The 24875-nt window shown below is 48.6% G+C and overlaps 1 protein-coding gene across 1 annotated transcript; it reads right to left on the reverse strand.

The window, feature by feature from the left end:
- Positions 1-23446, reverse strand: LOC117891416 (dorsal-ventral patterning protein Sog). The gene is made up of 7 exons (XM_034796872.1): positions 23157-23446; positions 11132-11241; positions 9414-9546; positions 3149-3208; positions 1113-3007; positions 597-1082; positions 1-438 (listed from the first exon to the last, which is right to left on the reverse strand). Exons 1-7 carry the CDS (start codon positions 23299-23301, stop codon positions 226-228), a joined length of 3042 nt encoding a protein of 1013 aa, XP_034652763.1. The 5' UTR covers positions 23302-23446; the 3' UTR covers positions 1-225.
- Between the last annotated feature and the right edge of the window lie 1429 nt (positions 23447-24875).

The following is a 24875-nucleotide window of genomic DNA, read 5'->3' on the forward strand; positions in this document are numbered from 1 at the left end:
ATTTTTCTGCGCTCTCCCATTCGTTTATATAATACAAGTTTCCATTGTTGCCACAAAACAACAACGATCTAGGCAACCCCGCATAAGTGTGTGCAATGTGTGTGTGTATATGTGTGTGTGTGTGTGTGTGTGTTGGTAGGTGCCTCTGGCTCGGCACACGCCGCACTAAGTGTGTGTGTAGCCCAAGAATCCTTCGCTTTCCCGCTGGTCTCGACGCATCCGCGCTCAACTGCTGGAGCCGGCGGCATTGGAGCGCTGCTGGTGGTGCGGCTGGCGCTTGTGGTGACGCCTCGAGCGACGGCATTGCGTCGAACAGCACTCGTCCAGCGCCGGGGCGGAGTCGGGCTTCTCGAAGAGGCGTCGCTTGCTGGAGACCCGCGTCTGCTGCTGGCAGGTGGATCGCGAGCAGCGCTTCCGATCGCAGTTCACCTTGGAGTCCTAAGTGAATCAGACAAAAGAGGATATTCACGGATTAGTCATTTGCCCAAACCTTGAGGAAATGGTACACATATGGACACATGTATATGCATACACATAAATATGTACATAAAAATGTAAATATGTAGACATGTACATGTCCTCCGATTGACACTTACCTTGCAGCGGCACTTGATGCACTTCTGCTCGCCATGCGACATCAGTATGGGATGCCACTCCTGGCCGTTCTCGTAGACCTTGTTGACCACCTTGCAGCCACCGGCAGCCAGGACATCCTCTGCACTGTGCTGCGGGGAACGCTGCATGGCCTGATCCTGCAGCACATTGGGATTGTTTGGGGCGACCTTGCCACCGGCCGGGCTGCTCTGCTTGCCCTCGGGACAGACCTTGCAGCAGGCCTTCTTGTCCGGGCGGTAGGCCAGCTTCTCGCTGCACTGCAGCGGTGGGCAGACGAGCCGCGGGCAGCGGATCTCCAGAGTCAGGGGGTCGCAGCTGCAGGTGGTGCAAGTGTCGAAGCCATTGGGCGGCAGGAAGGGATGCCAGCTGGCGCCGGCAGCATGGAACTGGTCACCCAGCCGGCAGCCGCGACGCTGTTGCTGCTGCAGCAGCACATCGCTGCCATTGACTGCAGGCGAGGATGGGGCAGCGGCCGAGGCGGCGGCGGAGGCGGATGGGGATGGGGATGACCCCTGGGCCTGTGTCCAGTCCGAGGCGGCGGTCGTCTCCCGCTTGGGCACGCAGCTTGGACAGCATTCGCCCTCGCGCTGCAGCAGCTGCTCGGAGAGGCGGCACTTGAGGGCCGGGCACTTGATCACCTCGCAGTTGGACTGTCCCCGCAGGCAGGCGCACATCTGGCAGGCGTCCTGGGCGCTACGCCACTGCTCGGACTCGTTGTAGAAGCGGCCAGAGTGGAAGCACTTGGTCTCCGCGTTGATCAGGTGGTTGTCGTTGTGGTCGCCGGGCACGGGCACATTGTTGTCGGTGTAGACGGGGAAGCAGTGGGCGGGCACCTTGGTGCTCTTCAGCTTGCCGCGCAGCAGGAGCTGCTTGGAGTGCTTGGAGTGCAGCTCCAGGTAGCAGACACTCATCTCCAGCTTGATCAGCTCCGCGGAGGGCATGCTCAGGAAGAAGCCCTCGAGGTAGGAGCCGTTGAACTCCTCGAGCAGCTTCCGGGTCACCGGTGCGCCGATGGCCTCGATCGGCTTCTCCTCCAGGTACAGCTGCAGGTCCTGCGGCGGCACTCCGCTCAGCGTCAGCTCGTAGTGGAGATTGCACTCGTTGTCGATGGACATCCAGGCCATGCCCATGGCATGGCCAGACTGATTGTTGCCGGCTGCCACACCCGAGTGCTCCTGTCGCTTCAGCAGAATGGGCTCGGCGGAGTCGCGGGCATCGGCCACAGGGCGCGGCACCAGGCGGCCCCGGATAAGGCTGGCCTCATGCTCGGTGCCCACGTTGACCCCCAGCTCCCCGACGTAGAGGGACTCGAGCACCTTGGGCCCGAGCTTCTCCACGCTGCCGATGGCTTGGTTGAAGTTGAAGCTGGGCGTGAGATCCTCCAGCTTGGCCTTGCGCTTGCCCTGCTCCTCCACGAGGCTGATGTTGGGGCGGTCGCGGGTGTTCACGTGGTCCGTCTCGATGTTGTAGGCCAGCGATCCGTCCGTGTTGAGGTAGACCCAGGCCAGGCCGCTGCTACGGGTCGCGGACTCGGCGTTGTGTGGCGCCAGCAGTGTCTGGAAGATCTCGCAGCTGGCCCGCGTCACAATGTGGCCCTGGATGCGCAGCTGTGGGTACTTCTTGGACTCGATTGTGAGCAGCAGTTTGCCGCGGGACATCAGGCGCAGATTCTGGATGGAGATGGGCGAGGAGAGCTCCAGCACATTGATCTCGGCCGAGGGCTTACGCACGCGCGGCACCTCATCGAATATCAGCTCCTTGCGCTCCGGCAGCTCGATCTTCACGCTGAGAGCGGCGTCCGCGAACTCCTCCGACCCGAAGACGCCGTTGAAGACCAGCGTCAGGTGCATGGAGGAGGCCGCTCCGCTGCTGGTCGACACAATGGCCGTGCCGCCAGCTCCGGCCAGCATGGGGTCGACCTTGCCGCCGGGCAGGCTCTGGGGCGGCTCCAGCAGCGAGCTGAACAGCTCCGTCTGCAGGGCCGTGTACTTGGCTATCTTCCCGGCCAGGGCCAGCTCCGACTGGTGCTTGTTGCCCCACAGCAGGACCACGTGCAGGCGGTCGTCGCGCAGTATGCGCTTGTAGTCCCTGGGCACGCGGCGCCACACGCCGCAGATCTTCCCCGTGGCATTCTGGTAGACACTGAGGGTGCCCGTGAGGGTCGTCTCCAGCTGATGCTCCTCGAGTATGACGCCGGCATCGTCGACGAACTGAATGGCCCGCGGGCGTCCGATGCGCGACGATGTGTAGAAGGAGTAGTAGAGGTTCTTCTTGTGGAACAGGAAACGGGCGGTGGCCACAATGTTGTGCGGATTGTAGGTGGTATACATGGACTTCATTTCCTCACCCTTGAGGAAATAAGATGTACGGCCCGTCAGCAGCGCAGCGTAATCTAAATGATCGAAGGAGATGCATTGGAGATGCACAAATTAGCATTGGAGATGATCATGATGTGGGTGGAAGGTAGGTTCAAGGGTTCAGAGGTTCAGAGGTTCAGAGGTTTGTATTTGTGTTTGTGTTAATCTCTACTTACGTTTCATGTTGCGCTCCTCCTCCTCGTTGGGCACTGGCACATCCAAGGCCACATCCGTATCTGCAAATGGAAGAGAAGAGAAGAGAAGAGAAGAGAAAATAAGAATGAGAGATTCTGACAGATAAGCAACGACACGACCTTAAATGGAATTTAGATGGAAACAAATGCTTCAAAGTAATGCACCGCCCCCTTGGAATTCCGTCTGCTCTCCTGCTCTCTCTCTCTCGCTCTGTCGATCCAGAATGGATGAATGAATGGGCTGGCAGAGTGAATGCTGAGTGAATGGCTGAAAAGCGGATGCTTCATAGAGCCACAATGAATGGCGGGGATCACAGGTAGAGAGGATCGGATCGGGTCGGGTCGGCTCGGCTCGGTTCGCGTCGCCCCTTCTACCCAGGTGGCATTCATTAATCGTGCATAAATTGAGGGCAGGTAGAATCCCTATATGCATGTACGTTGCCAGTGGTGAATGACAGAGAATACCAGAGGAGAATTGCTGGCTTCCAGATTCCTGGAATCCACATGACACGCTCATTTGCTGCTGCTTGGCGTGAAAGTAGGTGGACACATTTCCGGGACCGGTGCTGATGCTGGTACCCCAGTGCCGGGGCACACACAGCAGGGGACTTGATTGACACCAGCCTGAGCCGAGCTGAGGCCTGAAGCCTGAAGCCTGAGGCCACATAAATCACATTCATCACATTCTGCTCTCTGCACTCGCCACTCGGTACTCGGGTCGACGAGGTCTCTGAGTTCGTTAGAAGCAGCAGCAGCAGGAGCAGCAGAAGCCTGGCAGACGGCTGTCGGGGGTTCGGGTTCCGACAAAAGCTGATTAAAGCGAACTTGGGATGCCCTTTGAGGAGCACCTCTCCTTCTCTGTCTCTCCTATACAACATCATTTAGCATTCGAGCAGTGCCAGTCCATTCCATTCCATTCGATCTCATCCCATTCCATCGCCTTCGAACCGAGCCGAGCCGAACTCAACTGAACAGATCCGATCCGATCCGATTCTCTCCTTCGTTAGCTGCTGTCGATGATGCTGCCTGCATTGGCATTTCGATTATGCTGCTCCTTCTCGAAGACCCAACCCCAAGCCGAAACCCAAACCCCAAACCCCAAACGAACCTCAGCTCCAACGAAGCTCTCAGCTCGTAAGCCGCAAAAAATGTGAAAAAGAATACTCGAACAGAAGACGGGGAACTTCTTGCCGCCGCCATCGCATAATGAAGGGCGACAAATCTGACACCTTGTATAGCATTTTATTGAGCCCCGGACGAGGCCCTGGCTCTGTGCTCTGTGGGCTCTGTGGGCTCTGGTCTCTGTCTTCCAGTCTCTGGGCCCTGCCTCTGTCCCTGTCACTGTCCCTGTCCCTGTCCCTACCACTAGTCTACTGTTGCGGCAGTGGCGGTGGCGGTGGCGGTGGCGGCGGCGGCTGCTGTCCGATCTTATCGCCTGATCTTAATACTAGCCACTTCTGGACTGGACGGAACTGGACTGGGGACTGGGGACTGGGGAATGAGGTCTGGGGAGCCGCGTTTGGGTCTTCTTGGTGTCGGTTTTGGCCTTTTCTTTATTTCTTTTTCAATTTGTGGCTCTACATTCTTGGGGCTTATTGGTCCGGGCCATGCCTGTCCCCAGGCCGTGGACGGACGGACGGACGAACGGACGGACGAACGGACAAAGGCATCTGCCCTTGAATCGCGCTTGCAGATGAATGAAAATTTTAGTTTCGTTTTTGTGGGCTCTTCTCTCTTCTGTAAGCCAAGATAAATGAGTTTCGTTCGGGCCGCAACGACGACGAGACGTTGGCCATCCAAGACACAGGTAAGCAGGGGAAGGGAAATGAAGGGAAGGGAAGGGAAGGGCACGCAAAAGCGAAGGCGATGGCAAAGAGTGCGGGGTAAGCGGGCAGCCGAGGGCCGACAGCGTACAGCCGACAGCGGACAACCGAAGCCGACAAAGCCAAGACTGAAAGACAAACGACACCTCGGCATTGACTCAACGCTTTGGTATGCGGTGGCTCCCCCCTCCGGGTCCCGCCGACCACCAAAAAGAATCTCAGGCGGCGTCGGTGGCGGCACCTCATTAACAAAAATCGTTTGAAATTTTTTCAGATGGGGGGGGGGGAGGTGGGGAGTGTGCGTGTGTAAGTGTGTGAGTGTGTGCGTGAGTGTGGAGCTTTGAGCTAAATACAGAAACCCACTCTGGCAGCGGCTCGGGCTACGGCTGGGTCTCCGTTTCGTTTCGTTTCGTTTCGAAATACTGGCCAAAAATCAGAACCAAGAAGAGCACTGGAGCACTTCTCGAAGGTGTCCTGAAAGTACCCTTAAAGGAGTCGTAGTAATTGTATTCCTATAAAACAGCACATTAATTCTCCAACTCTTATTTAAGTTCAATCCGCAATCCTCGAGTTCCCCATTCCCGATCCACACTAATCTATCGAGCTCTCCTTCTCACTGTTAGATCTTTTGATACAGATAAAACCCCCATCCCAGCCCCTTGTTAGCTCTGTTCCTGCGTGGCTTATCGCACCACCAAAAATCTCCACTAAAAACAGACCGAAAGAAGGTCTCTGCCAAGGTAGAGGTAGAGGCAGAGGCAGAGGCAGTGGGAAGAAGAGAGAGTGCGGAGAGACGTGCCCAACATAATAGACGGTTCCGTTGCCGATGCAGAACCGATAAAGATAAAGATAAAGTTGAAGATTTTATTACTTGATGGCGCACCTCACGCCCGGCCATAAAAATGAATTTGGTTCAGTCGATCCTTTTGTGGCTGGCAGGGCAGGCCCATCCCAATTCCAGTCACAGTCCCAGTCCCAGTCCCAGTCCGAGTCCCAATTCCAATTCCATACCCTGCTACAAAGTTGCTGGGAACGACGATCCTCCGGTCCCAACATGGAAGGGAATGTACTACACAGTGCAGTGTGGAAGAAGGCCAGGGGCAGGGGAACACCGACCGACCAAGAGCATCAGACCAGACCACAAAAGATGTCATCAAGTTGAATTGTCAACGTGCGAGCGGTTCGGTTCGGTTCGGTTCGAATCGGTTCGGTTTTGGTTCGGTTTTGGTTTTGCTTTGCTTCGCTTAATGGGATCGTAGTCGCAGCAGCAGCTGCGATTGGAATCGATTGGAATCGAAAACATTAACTTTTATTGTCTACCTGGGGATATACCCCGCCAGTCCCCTCCCCTCCCCTACCGACCGTTTCGACTGCGTCCCTCTGTGTCTGTTTGGGACCGCCCGCCGTTTGTGGCGGCAAATGAGATAATTTAATAAGCGTTAAAATGCTCGAGTTATGTCATTATAAAAATGAACGAATGAGCAGAAGAAAAAAAGCAACAGGGCCCTGGCATAAATTAATGCTCCACAGAGCGTAGATGGAGCAGCAGATGGATTGGATTGCCTGGAAAAGAGAGACAGAAGCAAAGAGAGAGTGGTAGGGAGGAGGGAGGAGGGAGGAAGAGAGTGTAGCAACAGTGGCGAAGAGCCAAAAGATTCGATCCCAAAATGGACATTTAACGAAGGAAGGCAATTGCTGATGTTGATTATATGGCCATGTCATGAGCTTCAGGCTTCAAGCAGCCCCGGCCCCGGCCCCGGCTCCGGCTCCGGCTCTGGCTCTGGCTTCAGCTCCTGCTCCAGGCCTTTGCCTTTGCTGACAACTGGGACCACAGTGGTGTCGCGCTAAGAGCAACGGCCGCTCCCGAGTGCCCCTTGCCAGGCTGCAACAGTCGCGAGGCTTGACTGTAAGTCAACTATGAAGGTAGGCAAAAGCCAAGTTGGGCACAAAATAACTTTGGAAACGATCGCTGCAAGTGGTTGCTGCTGCTGCGAAATATTTGTACAATAGCTGGCACTGGGTATGGGATGGGATGGGATGGGATGGCCAATGGATGGACATTGGATGGCCAACTGGCAGACTGGCGGACTGGACGGGCTGACTGCGTGAGAGCCAAAGAGTCCCCTCTGGGGCAGAGCTGAAGCCGCGCCCGTGCCTTCTAACTATTTATGGCAAACGAGTTGCAAGTTCGGGCAGCCTCTGCCTCTGCCTCTGCCTTTGGACGTGGCCCATCCCCTTGCTCTCGGACGCGGACGCGGACTCGGGCTCTATCTTTTGGACAAAAAGAGAAGAGAAAAGCCACAAAATAATTCAAGAAAAGTGAAATTGTGTGAGTGGTGGGGGTGTGTAAGCAAGGGGCAAGGGTGATCATAGTAGTAGAAGGTCCCAATGGGGTCAACGGCTCTTTGCATAAGCAAATGAAAAATTGCCACAAAACGGAAACTAATGATGTGATGCCACAGCCGATCCTCCTGGCATACCCATAACCATACAACCATACAACCACACTCACCATCTGCATTCCCCATTCCTACTACCCACTTCCACTTCCATTCCCGTTCGGTGGCAACCAACCAGTTTGCCCCATGCCACACAGGCAACCACCACAGGCAGCAGCTTTGGGGACGGGGACTGGAATTCAGGCAGCACTTGTGCCTGATTATGTGAAAAATGTCACAAAGCGACTGAGAGAGAGAGAGAGAGAGAGAGAAGAGTAGAGCAGAGGGGGGAGCGAGCGGAGAGATGTGCTGTGGCCAAAAGCTGTTCTAATTGTGAATTCAATTCAGGCAGAAAATTAGCCAAAGCCAAAAGTGATTCAGTCCCTGGCTATGCTTCTCCATATAGTACCCGATCATAAATTATATATAAATATGTACCATATATGTACATACATACATATATGTATGTATGTATGTATGTTGGAATATTTTGTATATAGCGAGGAGATCTGACAGCTGCTTGAGTGCGATATTCCGCTAAATGTGCGAATGTTTAGCTTTAACTTCAGAGAGCGGATCTTATACATATGTACATATATGTACATACATATGGACATACATACATATGTAAAGAGTGCCCAGACTTTGGTTCTCTCCCTCTCTCTCTCTCTGTTTGTCTCTCTGTCTCTTTGGAGAGTACAATAATTGATCTATTAAAGCCTCTCGAAATGCGGCACGTGCGCCCCCGTTGGGACCCCCTTTCGAATGAAAATACTTGAAATACTTTTTCTTCCGCTGCTTGTGGCTGCTCTGCTTGTAGCTGGCTGGGGCTTAACCCATTCCTATTCCCACTGCCACTCCACCTCCTCTACTCGTATTCAGATATTCCTATATTCCGATAATACAGAAACAACAACTTCAGGCGCCGTTCGTTTGGGCGATATAAAATAAATTGCGAATAAAACAAAGAGAATACAAAATAAATAAATGCAAAAGTTGCCCAGAAAAAAGCTCCGTAGAGGGAGGGTGGGTGCGGAGTGGAACTGAGGGCTGAAGACGGGCGACGGCTCGATAGCTAGACGGCTCGATGGCCCGACGGTATGGCATATACATATGCTCTCTATAATGTTATGCTAAGTAGTGGGGACCAAAGGAATAGGAATCATCCACATCCGCAGCCACCAAATGATGGGAGACACACGGGGAGTGGCGAGTGGGGGCAGGGGTAGCTACGGACAGACACTGACTGAGACATAAAAACGAAATATAAATTGCGTAGCGCTGACCTTCATTTCGGGCCAAGTAATTTTTCATAAACAATTTACGCGTTTCGGCCACCAACTCGGCCATGTATCAGACAGTAGGAGCGATATGGAAAGGCAGGGTGGAGGGGTTGAGAGGGGTTGAGATGGACACCACCGATGCCGATGAGCATCATAGCATCTTGTTTGTGTCCCACTCGTCGCCGTCTGTCCACACAGCCAGCTGCCGTGGATGCTACGCTTAATTATTCATGGCTATATAGATGAAGATCCCCCCCCCCCTTCACCCCACTCCACAAAATATATCCATTAATGTTGTGTATATATCGCGACAGACAGAGAGCGCGATGTCAGATCTGTGGGAATATTCCATCTAATCCTGATTTATACGATCAAACAGATCTCCGACGGGGCAATTGCAAGTGTCAAAATATTGAAACAAATTCCAGAATTGATGGCCATGAATCAGTTTCGGAAACCAGTGCCAGCCCCAGAAAGGGATCGTTGGGATCGTTTTGTGATGATTTATCAGCAGATACATATGTACATTGTACATACATATATCGGTAGGTATGTAGGTACTTGTGTACATAGGTGGCAATTAGGGCGCAAGATGCATCACTTTTCAGTTTTTGTAGATTGGTTGATGGATTGAGTGGAAGAAGTGGAAGAAGCTCCCCCCGAAAAACAAGAGATTATTTTCTATGGATGGACGAGTACTTACCATTGCGATCACCGGGACAGGTCTTGCAGCATTTGCCGGGAAGCGAGATGGGATCGTCGCACTTGGCCGGCGGGCATTCGTTCTTAATGTTGCGACACTGGACGCGTGCAACGATGCGGCGCTTCTTGGGTATCTGGAATGGAGATGGATGGAGAAAGCCAGAGATCAGAGATTGAAGTACAGAACAATGTCTGAAAGATACTAATTGGAATTAGTTTTGTTCGTTGGGTCATAATGCAGATTCCCATGCCTGTCACCTGTCACCTGTCACCTGTCATATGTCATCTGTCACCTGTCGGTGATTTATGCCACTTGTTAGCAACAGCAACTAAATCTAATCTAAATCAGTCGTCGGCCGCTGCTTAATATAAAGTTTATATAAATATAGAAATATGCGCATACATGAGCGTGTGTGTGTGTGTGTGTGTGTGTGTGTGTGTGTGTGTGTGTGTGTATTTCTTTTCTTTTCTTTTCTTTTTGTTTTTGGTATAATTATTGTATATTTTTATGAATTTGCTGGTAGCTCTTTTTGGCTGCTGCTGTTTGTCTTTTTGATGTTCTTCTCGGTGGCTTTTTATTATTAATTTTTATTGGTTGCTGCTGTTTCTGCCTCTGCTGCTGCCCCTGCCCCTGCCCCTGCCCCTGCTGTTGCTGCTGCTGCTGCTGCTGCTGATGATGTTGCCGCTTGCTGTGTGTGTGTGTGTGTGTGTGTGTGTGTGTGTGTGCCTTAAAGTTCAAGCAGCAGCAACATGTTTTAAATAATTTTATGATGTGCTCATTTGCGACGCTTGCAGCCAACATAAATTATCATTAATTAATTTCCAAGCTGACTTTTATGCAATGCACATTAAAAATTAACGGACACAAAATATATACCTGAATACAGTCGCACTCGTATGTACATGTACAGACATGCATAGATATCCATGGAAACCGACCGACTGCTATATAAGTCGGATATATCTTTGAATATAATATGTATATACGGAATGTGGCCCCTGTCTGGCCTTTCGCAGACTACAACAGCAACAGCAACAGCAACAGCAACAACACGATGCCAAACAGCCTGAAGACCTGATGGCATCAATTAATTGTTGCTGTCTCCCGACGACGCCCCTATATCTTCTATTTATCCCATACCATACCCATACCCATACCCATATCCCATCCCTCCCCATTCGAGGACACACGAGTGTGGCGGTGCAACATTCTAGTATTCATCGCTTCTGCGGTTGCGTATTTTTTGCGTAATTCGATCGAACGGACAGGGCAGGCCAGAAGAATGCCAGAATTTGTTTTTCCGATTTGCTGTTTGCTGTTTTGCTGTTATGCTGCTTTGCTGCTTTGCTGCTTTGGCAACAAGAATATTTCCCACTGATTCGTAATATATCGCCAGAAAGAGCTTTCAAATCGATATTAATCATGCGTGGAAATGCCATAAATTAGGCGCGTCCCGAAACCGAAATGAAAACACAATCATTTTCATTCGTAGTTTGCTTTTTGCTATTTGCTATTTGCTATTTGCTAGTTGCTGCTTGCTGTTTTTCCGCCTCTGTCTCTGTCTCTGTCTCTGTTGCCCTGTCATTTCATTTCTTTTTTGGCGTTCGGCTTGTACCGAATGTCGACGGTCATTAGTCAATCGGTTCTAAGGCACATTTACCCAATGGAATGCACAGTTTAACTTGTCGTTCTCTTAGTTCTAGAGATTGCTTACTTACCGCCACACATTCGCATTTGATGCAGTACATCACCCCGAAGGGTGGTCCCAAATCCGCATACCAGGTCGAGCCCAACTCACGGAGAACTTTGCCAAACTGGCATTCGGTGACTGAAAGAGAAAAGACGAAAATTAATTTCCTCAATTGCCATGTACGGATCTCTATACATATAAGGAGTTTATGTACAAAATATCTATGTATATGCCATATAGTATATGGTTTTCAGGTTGCTCTGGCGCCAGTCAATTGCAATTGCTTATATACGAACAGCCGATGCCTATATATCACCGACTGGCGACTGGCGATTGGGAACTGGGAACTGGGAACTGGGAAGTGTAGACTGGGGACTGGGGACTGGGGACTGATGATGCAAAGCGAGGCTAGTACTCGTCGCACGAATGTAATAATGAAAATCCATAAACCAAATGACAGACGCCCACAATGAATGTGCCATTTGGCGGCTAAAGGGGCACTGTCAGTCGATCAACAACTAATTAACTTCAATCGAACAACTCTCAATTGATTGGAGGTCCCAGCCAGTGATCCACATCTCAGATATAGAGGCAGAGACTCGAGACTGGAGGCGAGAGACAGGAGGCAGGAGACTGGACTCGGATACAGGCCTAGTTGCGGATTCGGGTGGGCAGCTGGCAAATGCAATCGAAATTGCCATCCCGTTGCAGCCAAGAGAACGTTTTGCAGCCAAAAGCTGCAAAATCAGCAGCCATAAGCCAGAGACGGCTGTGGCACCAGTATTCTGTGGCGCCACATTTGTTGAGAGGCGTCGAGGCAGCGCTTCCGGCAGCGTTTTCAATTACAAATGCAAAACCCAAAGGCGATGGCGATGGCGCTGGCGATGGCGATGGCAATGGCAAAGGCGATGAAGAAGCGCCAACAACTGGGACGCTCTGCTGGGCGCCAACAAGTGTCAAATGGCGGGATTAGCTGCGGAATGGGGCTCGGGCTGTTGCTGGGACTGGGACTGGGGCTGGGGCAGCAGCAACAGCCGACTCGATAGTCTCAATTTCATTAGCAGACTCTTTTTTTTTGTGTATGTTCTGTGTGAGATTTTTGTGATTTTTCAGATCGTTAATTGGCTGCGCGCGCGCCCCACAATCGCAGGCAGAAGGCACAGCTTTGGCACAAACTGCCACAAACCGTATGCAAATCGAAGATGCGACCGCGAAGCGACGAGACGCGTTAAATTATGAATATATTTTAATTACCCACACACTCATGGCATCGCATCAAAAATATGTTAAAACTCTTGGCGCCACTCATAAAAAATGTAAACGAATCGAATCGAAATGAAACGAAACGAAACGAATCGAAAAGCAGCTAAAATGCCAACAGCCACCCCAAACAAAGCCAAAAACTAGAAACAGCAAAAATGCCCAAAATTGGAAATTTGTGTGGACTGAAATGAGAATGTCGGATGTCGGATGGGGGACGGGGGATGGGGGGTTGGGGGAAAACAAAGGTAGGAAAATTCATTGAATTAAAATTAGCCAGCGGAAGCAGCTGAAAGCGCGCTAAAAGCGCAGGGGAACCGCGCGCTTGAAGCTTGAAACGCGTTGGAGTCGCTAGGCGGCCGCAGGGAAAACACATTCGAATCGCGTTACATGTAAACTTTATGGAAAAACTTGTCTGAAGAAAATGTTAACAGTCAGTTAAATAGTTAAATAGCAAAAATAGGCAACACCTGTTGGCTGTGCCCCCCCCCCCCCACCCGGTAAACGCTTATCAACTGCGACCATCACTCCACATCATTCACAATTTCATATCTGTTTCATATTTTTCACAAGTGTTCGCCAAAAAGAAGAGGGAACAAGCGAAAGAGTGGAGTGGCAGGGCAGGGCAGGGCAGGGATGGGCTGACAATAAACTAATTAACTAAATACACGTGATAGCGACAGCCGCTGCCATGCTGAACCAGATATTTTGTGCAATCGAACCACCCACCCGGCGGCAGCAGCAGCAGCAGCAGAACCACTGACGGACACCGCTGCTGGGGCTGGGGCTGGGGCTGGGGCCGGGGCGCCATGGCGTATACGTGATAAGTGGCGCTAACGACGCGCGACGTTTATCAATTTTGTTGTAGCTGTTTTTGTTGCTGCTCTTGTCATTGGCGCCAGTTTTATTTGCGTGCGAAACAATTTAAATACGACTGCAACAACAACAGCAGGGGCAGCAGCAGCAGCAGCAGCAGCAGCAGCAAAACAATAAGAGAATAATCCCCGCGCAATAGATTTATAAGTAAAAAAAAAGCAGACACTCAAAGAGCATATAGTATTTTTCTGTCTGTGTGCAAAGCGAACCTCAAGAAGCAGCAGCAACAACAGCAGCAGCTCCAGTGGGAGGCGATAATCCCCAGCAATGTCCGTTAATCGCATTTCAAGAGACCCGCGGATCTGCAGCATACGGATCGCATATAATAAACGGACTGCGTCGGATCGGATCGGATCGGATCGGGTCGAGTCGGTGCACTCCAAAGAGAGTTTCCCAACAAGTGCAATTAGTGCTAGGCAAAAGGGTAGATCTGATCTGTTCCCAAGTACAATACAGAGAATTTAAATATCGATTGCACAAGAAGACAATTAATAATAAGAGGATAAATATTTATTTTGAAATGGAAACTAAACATGGAACGCTCGATCCTTCCTTCTGGGAGTTTCTTCGCCATTTCTGTCTCTCTCTTGTTCTCTCTTGGGAATCCACTTCCTGTTTTCATTTCTAAAATTTGCCCAGACATTTGATGTATTTCCAAAAAAACCAAAACAACACCCAGAAAATACTCACAGAATCCGGAAAATGCTGTTTCTGTTTTTGCTGACTTGTTGGAAAAATGGTTCAATTGTTGTTTGTTTGTGCACTTAATAGAGCAACATTTTTGACGGTTTGTAGTATTGTTGGTACTTATTGTTGCTGCCTGTCGTTCCAGGCAATTTGTGAATTATGGCCGTTGCCCGTTGCCGTTTTGTTGCCGATTCGCAGCATTCCCATTTCCATTCCCATTCATTGACAAGACCAGAACGTGCAACCGAACGAACGACCAAACGAAACAACGAAATGAAATGCGAAATATGCCTGTAAATAAATTACACACATTTTGATGTGCCACAAGGCCTGGATGTGGCCGAGGAAGATGCGGCAGGGTGAGAGGATGAGCAGCGTGGGCGGACAGCGTGCCACACACAAATGCATTCCACACCCAACACACACACACATGGGGCAGCAAATGCATATGTTGATGTAGAATCTGCACATGCATTTGGATTTATTTTTAAGTTTAATTTAAGACGAAATGTCTAGAAATAAATTGTATAGTTTTCTGTTGTTGTTGCTGGTTTTGTTGGCAGTGCATTGGACTCAAAAATACGCAAAAAGGAGACAGGCAAATAGTGGGGGTAGTAAGAGCGAGAGAGAGAGTGTGTGTGTGCGAGAGTGGGGCAAAAATTGCAACAATTTATGGACTGCAGGCAGAGCAGCCACCGCAACTTGAAAGTGTCTGGGCAAACATTTGCAGCCTACGAATCATTAGCAAACAAATGTTAAAAATAATATTGCTACCGCTCCTCCCCCTCGCTTGTCCCCTGCTGCTACCCACATAATGCAGTTTTGGCAGGCGACAAAAGTTTTCAAAGATGACATCATTCGGTGCAAAAACAAATACAAAAAGAATAGAGCAAACCCAAAAGTAAAGCACAGTGCTGACAGGAGAACTGTATTCTAGGTGGTCTGGTTAATCTGTGACTCTTGCCTCTCCATCAATTTGGACCATTGACCATTTGGTGGGGTGTGCAGCATTGGTGCATGCCCCTGCATAAAGACAACAAAATAAATCTCTTTTTTGTGCTGTACAATGTGCTAATTACAGTCAAAAGAACAGCCCCACACACGTGGGACAAAAGACAGGAGACAGGAGACAGAAGACGGGCAGATACAGATACAGATACAGATACAGATACTTGTACAAGCATCTCGTACCACATGTGTCATCAGTGGTGGTGCTGCTGCTGCCACCAGCCTGTGGCTGTGCTGTGGCTGTGCTGTGGCTGTGACTGTGGCAGTGGCCAAAAGGAAAACGTACCACAGATATTTTTGCCTGGCAATTGTGATTGTTGCCAAATGCGTTGCTGCCGCTGCTGCTGCTGCTGCCACATTGTGCTGTGCTTGCTGTTGTTGTTGCAGTGACTCACATGACGCAGAACCAGAACCAAAAGCCAGCAGCGGCGGCGTCGAATTGTCGGCTATTTTTTGTGGCCTTTCGCACAGCAGCAGCAGAAAGAGATAGGTAGAGTGGCTACGGAAAGAGACAGGGAGACAGAGTGCCTTTGAAAATTTTGGCGCTCGTACGCGCTTTTAATTGAGTTAAAAGATCAGCGGAGATCAGTGGATATATGTATGTACATATCGTATATAGAGCAGGCCAGTCAGGCCGAAACTGTTTTTATTTATTTATATACAAACACACACACACACAGGATACTATATATGTATGTATGTATGTATGTATATTGGATGTATCTATAAGATATATATTTATTTATTTATCTGGCCTTTTTGTGGGTTGGATCTTGTTTAATGTTATTTTTATTTTGTGCCTTAATTAATTGCTGCAAAATAATTAGCGCAAATGTTAAAGCTCAACATGGGATATCATAAAATGCAATGAAAAGAAAAGATGCATACATACGTACGTACATAAGTACATGTGTGTGTATGTATGTCTGTGCACAATGCATCTGTATCTGTGTCTCTTTGGAGACTCTTTGGAATGGTCACTCTGTTTGGGGTTGGGGTATTGGCTTCTCTCTCTCACTCTCTTAGACTCTATTAATGATTCGATTACGTTCCTGCTTTCGGGTTGAGTTGCTTCAAATTTGACAGCTACGAGTGTTGGCCTGTCAATCAGTCCATCTATCAATCGAATCTGCCCTCAAATGAAAGCACGGAGCGGCAGAGAACAAAACAAGACGAAACGAAACGAAACGAAACGAAAAAGTTCCCGATCAAAAACCAAGAAGAGAGATGAGATTCTATGGATTTGTACAAATGGTTTACAAACTGCGAGCCAGCTCGGTCCGCCAGTTATTTGTTTTATAAGCAATTAAATTATTTAAGTGCAAAGCAAACAAAAGCCAGAAATGTGTTTGCGGACTGCGTTTATCTTTAATTTTTGGGGACACGCCAGTTCTAATGAAGATTTCTAATGGTTGATTAAAAGCGTCTCCCCCACACCACAGCACACCACACCAAACACCAAACACCACACACCACACACTCCACCTCATCCCACCCAGCGGGTAGCTATGGAGGGGGGTGGGGCTTTGCGGCACACATCATCGCTTGTGGTCGCCAGGGCGGTGATAATTTATGACAGCTGAGGATAGAGGGAGTGGGAGTGGGAGGGGAGTGGGAGGGGAGAGGGAGAAAGTAAACACAGCCTGATCGAAGGCGGCAAAGCGGCAACAAAGCAAACAGAACAAAAACTGATGCACACCCTTAGGACCCCCTGCCCCTCCCTCCCTCCGTCCCCATCCACTTCCCACAGATTACATTGAGGTAAAGAAAAAGGAAGAGTAAATAAAGTTCAAAAATGAAAAAGCCGCACCACGCGTGGAAAGTCGCCAGCGAAACGCCCCCAAAGCAAGCAGCAGCAGCCGCAGCAGCAGCAGCAGCAGCAGCCGAACCCAAAAAGGGGGGCTCGTTCCTCGCGGTTTCTGCCGCGCCGCCTCATCTGCAGCCAAGAAAAATCGCTACAATAAAAGAAAGCAAATTTCCCTTACGCCTGCATTTAGCTTATGTAAAAAGACTGAAACAATTCTATTGTTGAATAAGAGCGGATATAGTACAGTGCGTTTCGTTACAGTCAAAACACACAGGTACAAAATGGGCGCTTTCATTTTCCTCAGGGTTCATCCGAAAGGAATCGAAAACCAATATATTGTATAAATGCATCTTGGGGTGCTGCATCTCCTACACGTACGATTCTGTCTGATCTTGGAGGCATCGAAGGCAAAGGAGGACCCCAGCCTGGCCGTAAACATTTTCAATGACTATTTTTATTTTGAATGTTTTTTCTTGTTTTGGTTTTTAGCTTTCAGTTTTTGCATTGCAGTTCCATTGCCAACCGTTCTGTTCCGTTATTTTCCGTTCCGTTCCGTTCCGTTCCGTCCCGTTCTTTTCTATTGTGGTCCCCTTCCGTTCCGTTTTGCAAGTAAAAAGCAAATCACGCGACTGCGACAGCGGGACTTGCCCCACAATTCTCCCCGCCACACATATGTACGTATGTCCATGTGTCGACGTCGACAAACAGCAGACAATAACGAGAACAACAGCAGCAACAATAAGAGCAACGACTCATGCCTCATGCCTCATGCCTCATGCCTCATACGTTGGCGGTTCAGTTTTGTTGTTGTGTGCTTTGGTTTTATTCTGGCTAATTTTAAATGCTCTGATAAGTTGCACAAATATGTTGTGGATGTATCTTTCTTTTTATCTGTATCTTTTTTTGGGGATGCGATGAGGATGGGATGGGGATGGGGATGGATCGATGCAATGAATGGGCAGGGCAGCAGCAGCAGCAGCAGCAGCAGCAGCAGCAGCAGCAGCCGGCAAAACGCGTCACGCGACACGCGATTTGCAAGCGCATTTTTCGGGGATTTTCTGCTTCTGCTTCTGTTTCTGGTGGGTGGGATGGCGAGAAAGTGCATATGTACGTATACAAGAAAAAGATTTGCCCAATGTGCGACTATTAAAGGGTAAATTTAATTGTTAAGCTATGCAAATGCTATGCCCAATTGCAGACAGTTTCTTGAAAGCGAAATTTGCCCTGCAATTTGTGAATATTTATACAACAGTCGAAGGCCCGATGGAAGGAAGCTTAAGGCCAAGTCCTAAGCTGAAGCATGAACTAATGACGATGCTGAATATTCGATGCTATTGCAAAAGTGCACTGTGCATCTGTCTCTGTATCTGCATCTGTATACAAATTGTAAATTGATGCACAGTTGACTCTGAGATCTATCTCTTGCCGACACAGCTTGGCCAGGGCAGGCACAGAAACAGCGACTGGCCCAGCTCGCCCGGCTATCAGCGATCCACAATTTAGATGATGCGTACAAATGCATCGCTCACTTGTGGGCAAGAGGCGGTGGCAGGAGGCGCTGATTGCGGCCTGATAATTAATGCATGGCAGGAATGCGGCAAGTGCTAATGAAAGGCATGGCGAAAGCCATACTGAACAGAAGAGAAATGAACATAAAAGAACAGGACTATGAGTAGGACAGTGCGGCATATGGATGGCGCCATCATCATCATCCCCTGGCCGAAAGATTCAGAGCGTTCTGTTCAAAGATCAGCTGTGATGAGAATTTGCCCGAAAACTTACTGCCCCTCCCACTCCCTCTCCCTCTCCCTCTCTCAGTGTCTGCCTCTGTGGGTCCTCCCTGGGTTTCCCCATTCATTCGAAGTTCGAACGGAAACGGCGGGAAACGCACAGCCTACGGATTCCGATTCGAGTTTCGAGTCAATGGGATCGTATCGTATTTATTTTGCCTACGCTCTTGGCCAAATTAATTTACACACACGCAGACACTGATACAAATTTCGTTTCAGTTTCGTTTGTGTGTGTGTGTGTGTGTGTGCTTTTTTGGGGTGGGCGAAGCGGAGTTTGCTGCAATTTGACACCTTGTGGGCATTAAGTGCTTCCTCTGCCCACACGCTGTGTGTCGGGGCTGTGCAGCTCTCGGAGGCTCTGGTGGCTGGAGGATGGTGACGCCTCGTCTCCTCCTCGTCTCGTATGGCAAATGCAACAAATTGGTTGCATTTCGTATTATATACATACATAGCTCTGGTCCCCGTCTCCGTCTCCGTCCCAGCCCCTTCCTCTACCCCCACCGTTCCCCATCGACTTCTTGGCTGACATGCAACTGACAACCGTCGTCCGTCTGCGGCTGCGGCTGTGGCTGTGGCTGGGGGGCAGCGTCTGTGGCTGTGGATGTGGATGTGGCTGCGGCTGCGGCGGTTGGTGGCTCATTTTGGGCTGTCGCGACGGCTCCACGGCAAATGTCTGTCTGTCCGACTCTCTCACAGACTTAACGTGTTTCCTCCTGCTTCATCTGCCCTCCCCCTTTTCTCCTCCCCCACCTACCTATACTTTGTTTTCCATCTTCTTCGTTTCTCTCGTTTTTCGCTTTACGTTTTCGGGCCCCAAAGATCATGATATGTTTGCCGCGAGATCCCAGAGATCAAAAAAACACAAAAAACAAAAACGAAACGAAACGAAATTGCCGCCGGCTCATTGAATGGGTCGTCCGCTCTTTGAATCTCTCTCTGTCCCGCCGCCCGCCGCCCGCCGCCGCTTGCTTCTCCGTCTGCGAGTATATGGGTCTCTGTGTGTCTGTGTGTCTGTGTGTGTTTCTGTATCTGTATCTGTATCTGCTGTTTGTCGTGGTCTTTTTACACGCATTCATTAAAAATAAGTTAACAACTTTTTAACACCTAACTGGGCGGCAGACAGTTGAATAAATGAATTATGCTGACGAATGGCGGCAACGTAGGTTGTCAGAGAGTGAGAGATGAAAAGATGAGGAGATGAAGAGATGAAGAGACGAGAGGCGGAAAGGTAGTGTTAGAGGGGGGCAGAAAGAGAAGACGAAGGGTGGGCAGGGGACAGGGGTACATTGGTCAGCTTGTTAATCAGTTAAATTAAATGCGAAATGAACAAAACGAATTGGTTGCTAGTTTTGATCGTCCGATGTCTTGGCTTGGCTTGGTCTTTGGGCGTTTGATTGGGTCTCTCCCCACTGCCCCCCCTCTTGACCACTCCTCTAAGTGGCTAAAAAAGAACGGTGTCTGCTGCTGCTGCTGCTGCGTTGGCTTTTCATTCATTAACCGAAATCATCAAAAAGAAGAGAAAAAAAAACGCAAACCACCGCAGAAGTGTGTCTGTCTGAATGTATGTTGAACTGTAGATGATGGGGAGGTGGCGAGGAATGGAGGGGGAATCATATAACGACTAAATTATGCTAAGACTTTGTATAAACAGAAAACTCCAAGAAGTGGGTGCCCAAAAAGGTAGGTAGATGGGTAGCCACACGGCTACACATTATACAGTATACAGTATACAGTGAGTGGGCGCCAAAGTGTGCCATGCCATGACAACGACTGGGCCATCTACGACTTTGTATGAGAGGCTAACCCATTTACCGGTTACCGATCATGGCCTGAACCCATTACAGCCCGCAATCTATGTTTCCTGGGATGCAGAGAAGGGTAAAGGACGCAAAATGTACTTTTTTGTACGCATTCAAGGCAAGAGGGAAAACGGAAAAGCATTAAGCAATTGCATGGATTTTGATTTGATCGATGCTTTTGCTGTATGTAAATCTAAGCCCAAGTTGAACAGAACCTGTACATCATAATTATCATTTGCATCGAGAGCAGCAGCAGCAGCAGCGTTTCTGTGTGTAAGACGAGAAACGTTTCAAAGTCGTTGCAACGTAAACCGCAATCTGTTTTTAATTGAAAATGCAACAACAAAGGCACCACAGAGCCCCACAGCCATAAAGCCATACAGCCAGAGATACATACACAGGAGGGTGCAGGAAGAGGCAGGGGCAGGGGCAGCGGCAAGGGCACGGGGCAGATAAAAGTGAGGCAAGCAGGCGGAAAATGGTAAAATGGGAACTGGGGAATATAATAGTCAGAAATACATATGTACATACATACATACACATGTATGTATGTACACATAGTGTACTTATACGGGGCCTTCCAAACAGGAAATGCAGCTAATCAAGCGTGTGAGTTGCAACAAATTGCAATTGGGTCTCTGCCTGCCTGGCTGCTTGGCTGCCTGCAACAGAGATATCTGCTTGTGCTGCTGCCTGGACTCTTGCTACGGTTTGTTGCCCGTGTTGTAAGCAGCTTACGGGTCGACAAAACAACGACGCCGACGCCTATGCGTCTGCGCAGGCAGCGCATCGAGCGGAAGGGAATTCCCGTTTTCCGGATTAGCACACAAGCAGAAAACGCACACACAATAATAAGGTGTGCGAAAGAAGTCACCTTACAATGCTTATGACCTGCTGTCAAATCTTCTACGTTGGGTTTAGTCTATTGTTTTTTGGGCAGAGATTCGTGCAATATATTCAACTTAATGGCAACAACAAAATTAAGAAGAAAATCCAATTTGGTTCCGTTATAATTTTTAAAAAGCTCGCGCCCCTCGTAATGCAGAGCGAAATAATTGACCTTACATTAGTAGTCGATGGCATCTTAAAAGTGCATCAGAGGTCCGAATTGATTAAAATGTTTTTCATTGTAGCTTAAATCAACATTTCAACTAAGTTTATTGTTCTAATGAGCTGTTTTAAATATAAAATTAGTTTATTTTCGATAGAGTGCCTCAAAGCCGCTATATGTCTAATGAAGTGCGTGAAAAAATGTCAACTTATTGCGAAAAGGGGATTCCACTACAGCAATTTGCTAGAAAAGTTAACAAAAGCTATTTTACGATCCAAAAATTGGTAAAAGATCCTGATAATCACGGGAAAAACCTTGCTCGGGCCGCCCACCATTGCTGCAAAAGCGTGATAAGCGCCGTATAAAAATCCCAGAAATTAAATAAAACCTTAGCGCAGACCAAATTTGTCACGAACTGGCTCACTCCGTATGCAAGTATCGAGTGCAACAACTTTTGAAAGCAAATCAGAACATTTCACAATAAAAAAATCTTGTCAAATGTCAGCACTTCCTAGACATAAAGTTGCAAGTTTCGAATTTTCAAAAATCATAAGTTTAGGGTTTTGAAGTGGCCAAATATCATCTTCAGTGATTAGAAAAAATCGAATTTAGAGGGTTCAGATGGGTATCGGTATTACTATAGGGATATACAGGCTCCAAAACATATGAAAATGTCTCGAAGTTTCCAAGGAGGGTCCCTTATAGTGTGGCCTGTATTTGGTATTGCTGAAAAGTGTGTAAAATGTTTTGTTACTCACAAAATAAGCTCGGATACATATGTTCAACCATTGGACGAAGATCTTCTCAAATTTTGGGGAACGCATTATAAAGATTCCTAGACATTTCAACAGGATAATGCCGCGGTTCATGTGTTTATGTACACAAAACCATTTTTTGAAGAGAGAAAAGTTCAGATTTTGAAGTGGCCAGCCGTTGTTCCTGACTTTAACCCAATTTAATACCATTTGTACATAATTTCCATCAAAGTGAACATGCACGGAAGACACTCTACCATATTAAAAGAGTTAAAAAAGGATAATGTCAAGGAATGGGCGAATTTGGATACATGCTTACTTCTAGGAATGATATATTCAATGCCAGGACGCATAACATAAATTTTAAATAGCAAAGGAGGTCATATTTAAGCAATTAAATATAATTTACGAATTTTAAACTTGAGTTAATTTAAGAAACTTAAGTTCATTTGAAATTATAAGTTCACTTATTTCGCTCTGGAAAATATTTATTTAATTCTCAAAAAACCTTCCAAGAGTATAAAAATCTTTTGTTGGCATTTTTTGAATTGTTATTTTGTTGACTTTAAGGCAAAATTAAAACAAGAAAAAAATTTGAAAATTTGAAAATTTAACAAAGGTTTTTATGTTTGTAAGGTGACTTATTGCGCACACCTTATCGTAAAATTAAAAAAAGGGAATCTCTATGGCAGCAGGGATAGGATAGGGATGCCGATGCCGATGCCGATGCCGATGAGGCAGGTCATAGGGTGGGATTAGGGTGCGAGCAGGTCCCGCCTAGGCCTAGACACCTAATTCTACCTGACACCGCGGGTTTTGCCCCTGCTCCTGCCCCGCTTTACCGCTTGCGACACGGCGTATGCGCAATCCGGCTGCAGGCGGCAAGCGGCAGGCGGCAAGCGGCAGGCGGTAGAAGCTTATGCAACGACTGTTATGGGAATATGATACATACATATGTATGTGGAAGGGGGGAATTCTACAATGGGGAATATAGCTAGATAGATAGATTTGTGGACTTACCCGCTGGTCGATTGGATCGCCTGCCTGTGTCGGACTCCTCGAACATGAGCGGGGCATGACGTCGCCCCTGCACCAGGCCGCCGGTGAGGCACAGCAGCAGTCCCACGATGAGCAGGTGGCGCAACTGATGGCTCAGCCGGCCCATTGGCCAGCTCACTGATGCGGATGCAGGTGCGGATGTGCTGCTGGAGTTACTGTTGTTGTTGCTGATGCTGCGGGAGGTGGAGGCGGAGTTGGAGGTGGCGGATGTGGCGGATGTGGCGGATGTGGAGTCTGTGGCGCTCTTCCGGCTGTTGCTGCTTTCCAAACTCGGCACTGTGCCCGTTGCAGTGGCCCAGGCCACGCCTCCACTGGTGGTGGTGGTGGTGCTGCTGCTGCTGCTGCTGCCACTGTCACTTACACTTGGCTTCTGCTTGTTGGCCATTTCTCCGGCTGTCGATTTCTGATTTGGTTGATTCGTTCGTTGATTATTCGCGGATACTGTATCTCTTTTTATTTAGTATGTATTCTCTCTCGGATACTGTGTATTTAAGCACGTTTTTTAATAAAAACCACACACAAAAAAAAAAAAAAACAAAGGTCAGAGCGCACACACACTACTCTTTATACTCTCTCTGCTCTCTCTCTCTACGCTCAGGTGGGATGGATGGTTTGGTATATGGTGGGGGCTGGTGGAGGCCTTGCGTTGGGTTTTCTGCGGTGTGGGTTGCCGTGTTGCGGCACGGTACTTTGCGGTGCGGTGCGGTGCGATGCGGTGCGGTGCGGTGTGGCGCGGAGAGTGAGTCGACAACTGTATTGATATAGACTTTTGCGTAGCGCGATCGATCGCTTCTACTTGATTTTCTTTTCCTTCGCTTATTTCTCTTCTTTTCTTTTACTTTTTGCTTTTTGTTGTGTTGTTTGGCTTTTGCTTTTGCTTTTGCTTTTGTTTTTGTCCTACTATATATTTCTCTGGCCGATTAGATAACACATGCGAGTTTCGCGCGCCGATTTGGATTTATTTGATTTTGTGTGTTTTTTTGTTTGTTTGTTGTATAAAATTTGGTTGTTTTGTTTCTGTTTCTGTTTCTGTTTTTTTTGTTTTCGATTTGGTGTCTTCAAAGTGTCGAGACGTTTTCCAGTGCGAGCTTCAGCGATAGATATGTTCTTTCGAGACTTTATCAGATACTCTTTCATTCACCTTACAGACCATATCAACTTTACTGTTCTGTTCGGTACGGTACGAGCGTTTTTATAGTGGAAGCGAAACGGAACGGAACGGAACGTACCAAAGCTGAGCGCGGATCACATCCGAATGGATCGAATGGGATGGGTTGGGTTAAGTTTGGCCGCTGCTCTTTCTGTGTCTGTTTCTCTGTTGCTGTTGCTGTTGCTGTTGCTGGTGGTTGGAGCGGTTTCTCCCAAGTGCTGTTTTGGCACGATGCAGATCGCTTTTCGCTTGGGCTTCGGCCTGGCGTTATTTGAGTTTTAGTTGTCGGCAAGTCGGCGACTTTTTATCTACTAGATAGCTCGCGGTGTGCACTGCCGTGTATATTGCTGGCAGAGCGTTGGCTGCTGCGCGGCGGCGCTCGCTACAAGCTTACTCTCTCGCTGTCACTCTCTCCCTCTCTCTCTCTCTCTTTCTTCCTCTGTCTATCTCTCGGTGTGCCTGTGTTAGTGTGTGAGGTGCGTTCGTTCACGATTGTTGCCGTGTGTATGTCCGTATGTTTGGCGGTGTGT

This window comes from Drosophila subobscura, chromosome A, assembly GCF_008121235.1.
Source record: "Drosophila subobscura isolate 14011-0131.10 chromosome A, UCBerk_Dsub_1.0, whole genome shotgun sequence".
NCBI classification, from domain to species: domain Eukaryota; kingdom Metazoa; phylum Arthropoda; class Insecta; order Diptera; family Drosophilidae; genus Drosophila; species Drosophila subobscura.

What these genes read in the sequence shown, in the direction of transcription:
- LOC117891416 (XM_034796872.1), bottom strand. Translation starts at nt 23,301, where the DNA reads ATGGGCCGGCTGAGCCATCAGTTGCGCCACCTGCTCATCGTGGGACTG. An exon ending in TCAAATGCGAATGTGTGGCG is followed by an intron (nt 9,547 to 11,131) that starts GTAAGTAAGCAA and finishes TCTCCATTCCAG; the next exon opens with ATACCCAAGAAGCGCCGCAT. An exon ending in GGAGGAGCGCAACATGAAAC is followed by an intron (nt 3,008 to 3,148) that starts GTAAGTAGAGAT and finishes TCGATCATTTAG; the next exon opens with ATTACGCTGCGCTGCTGACG.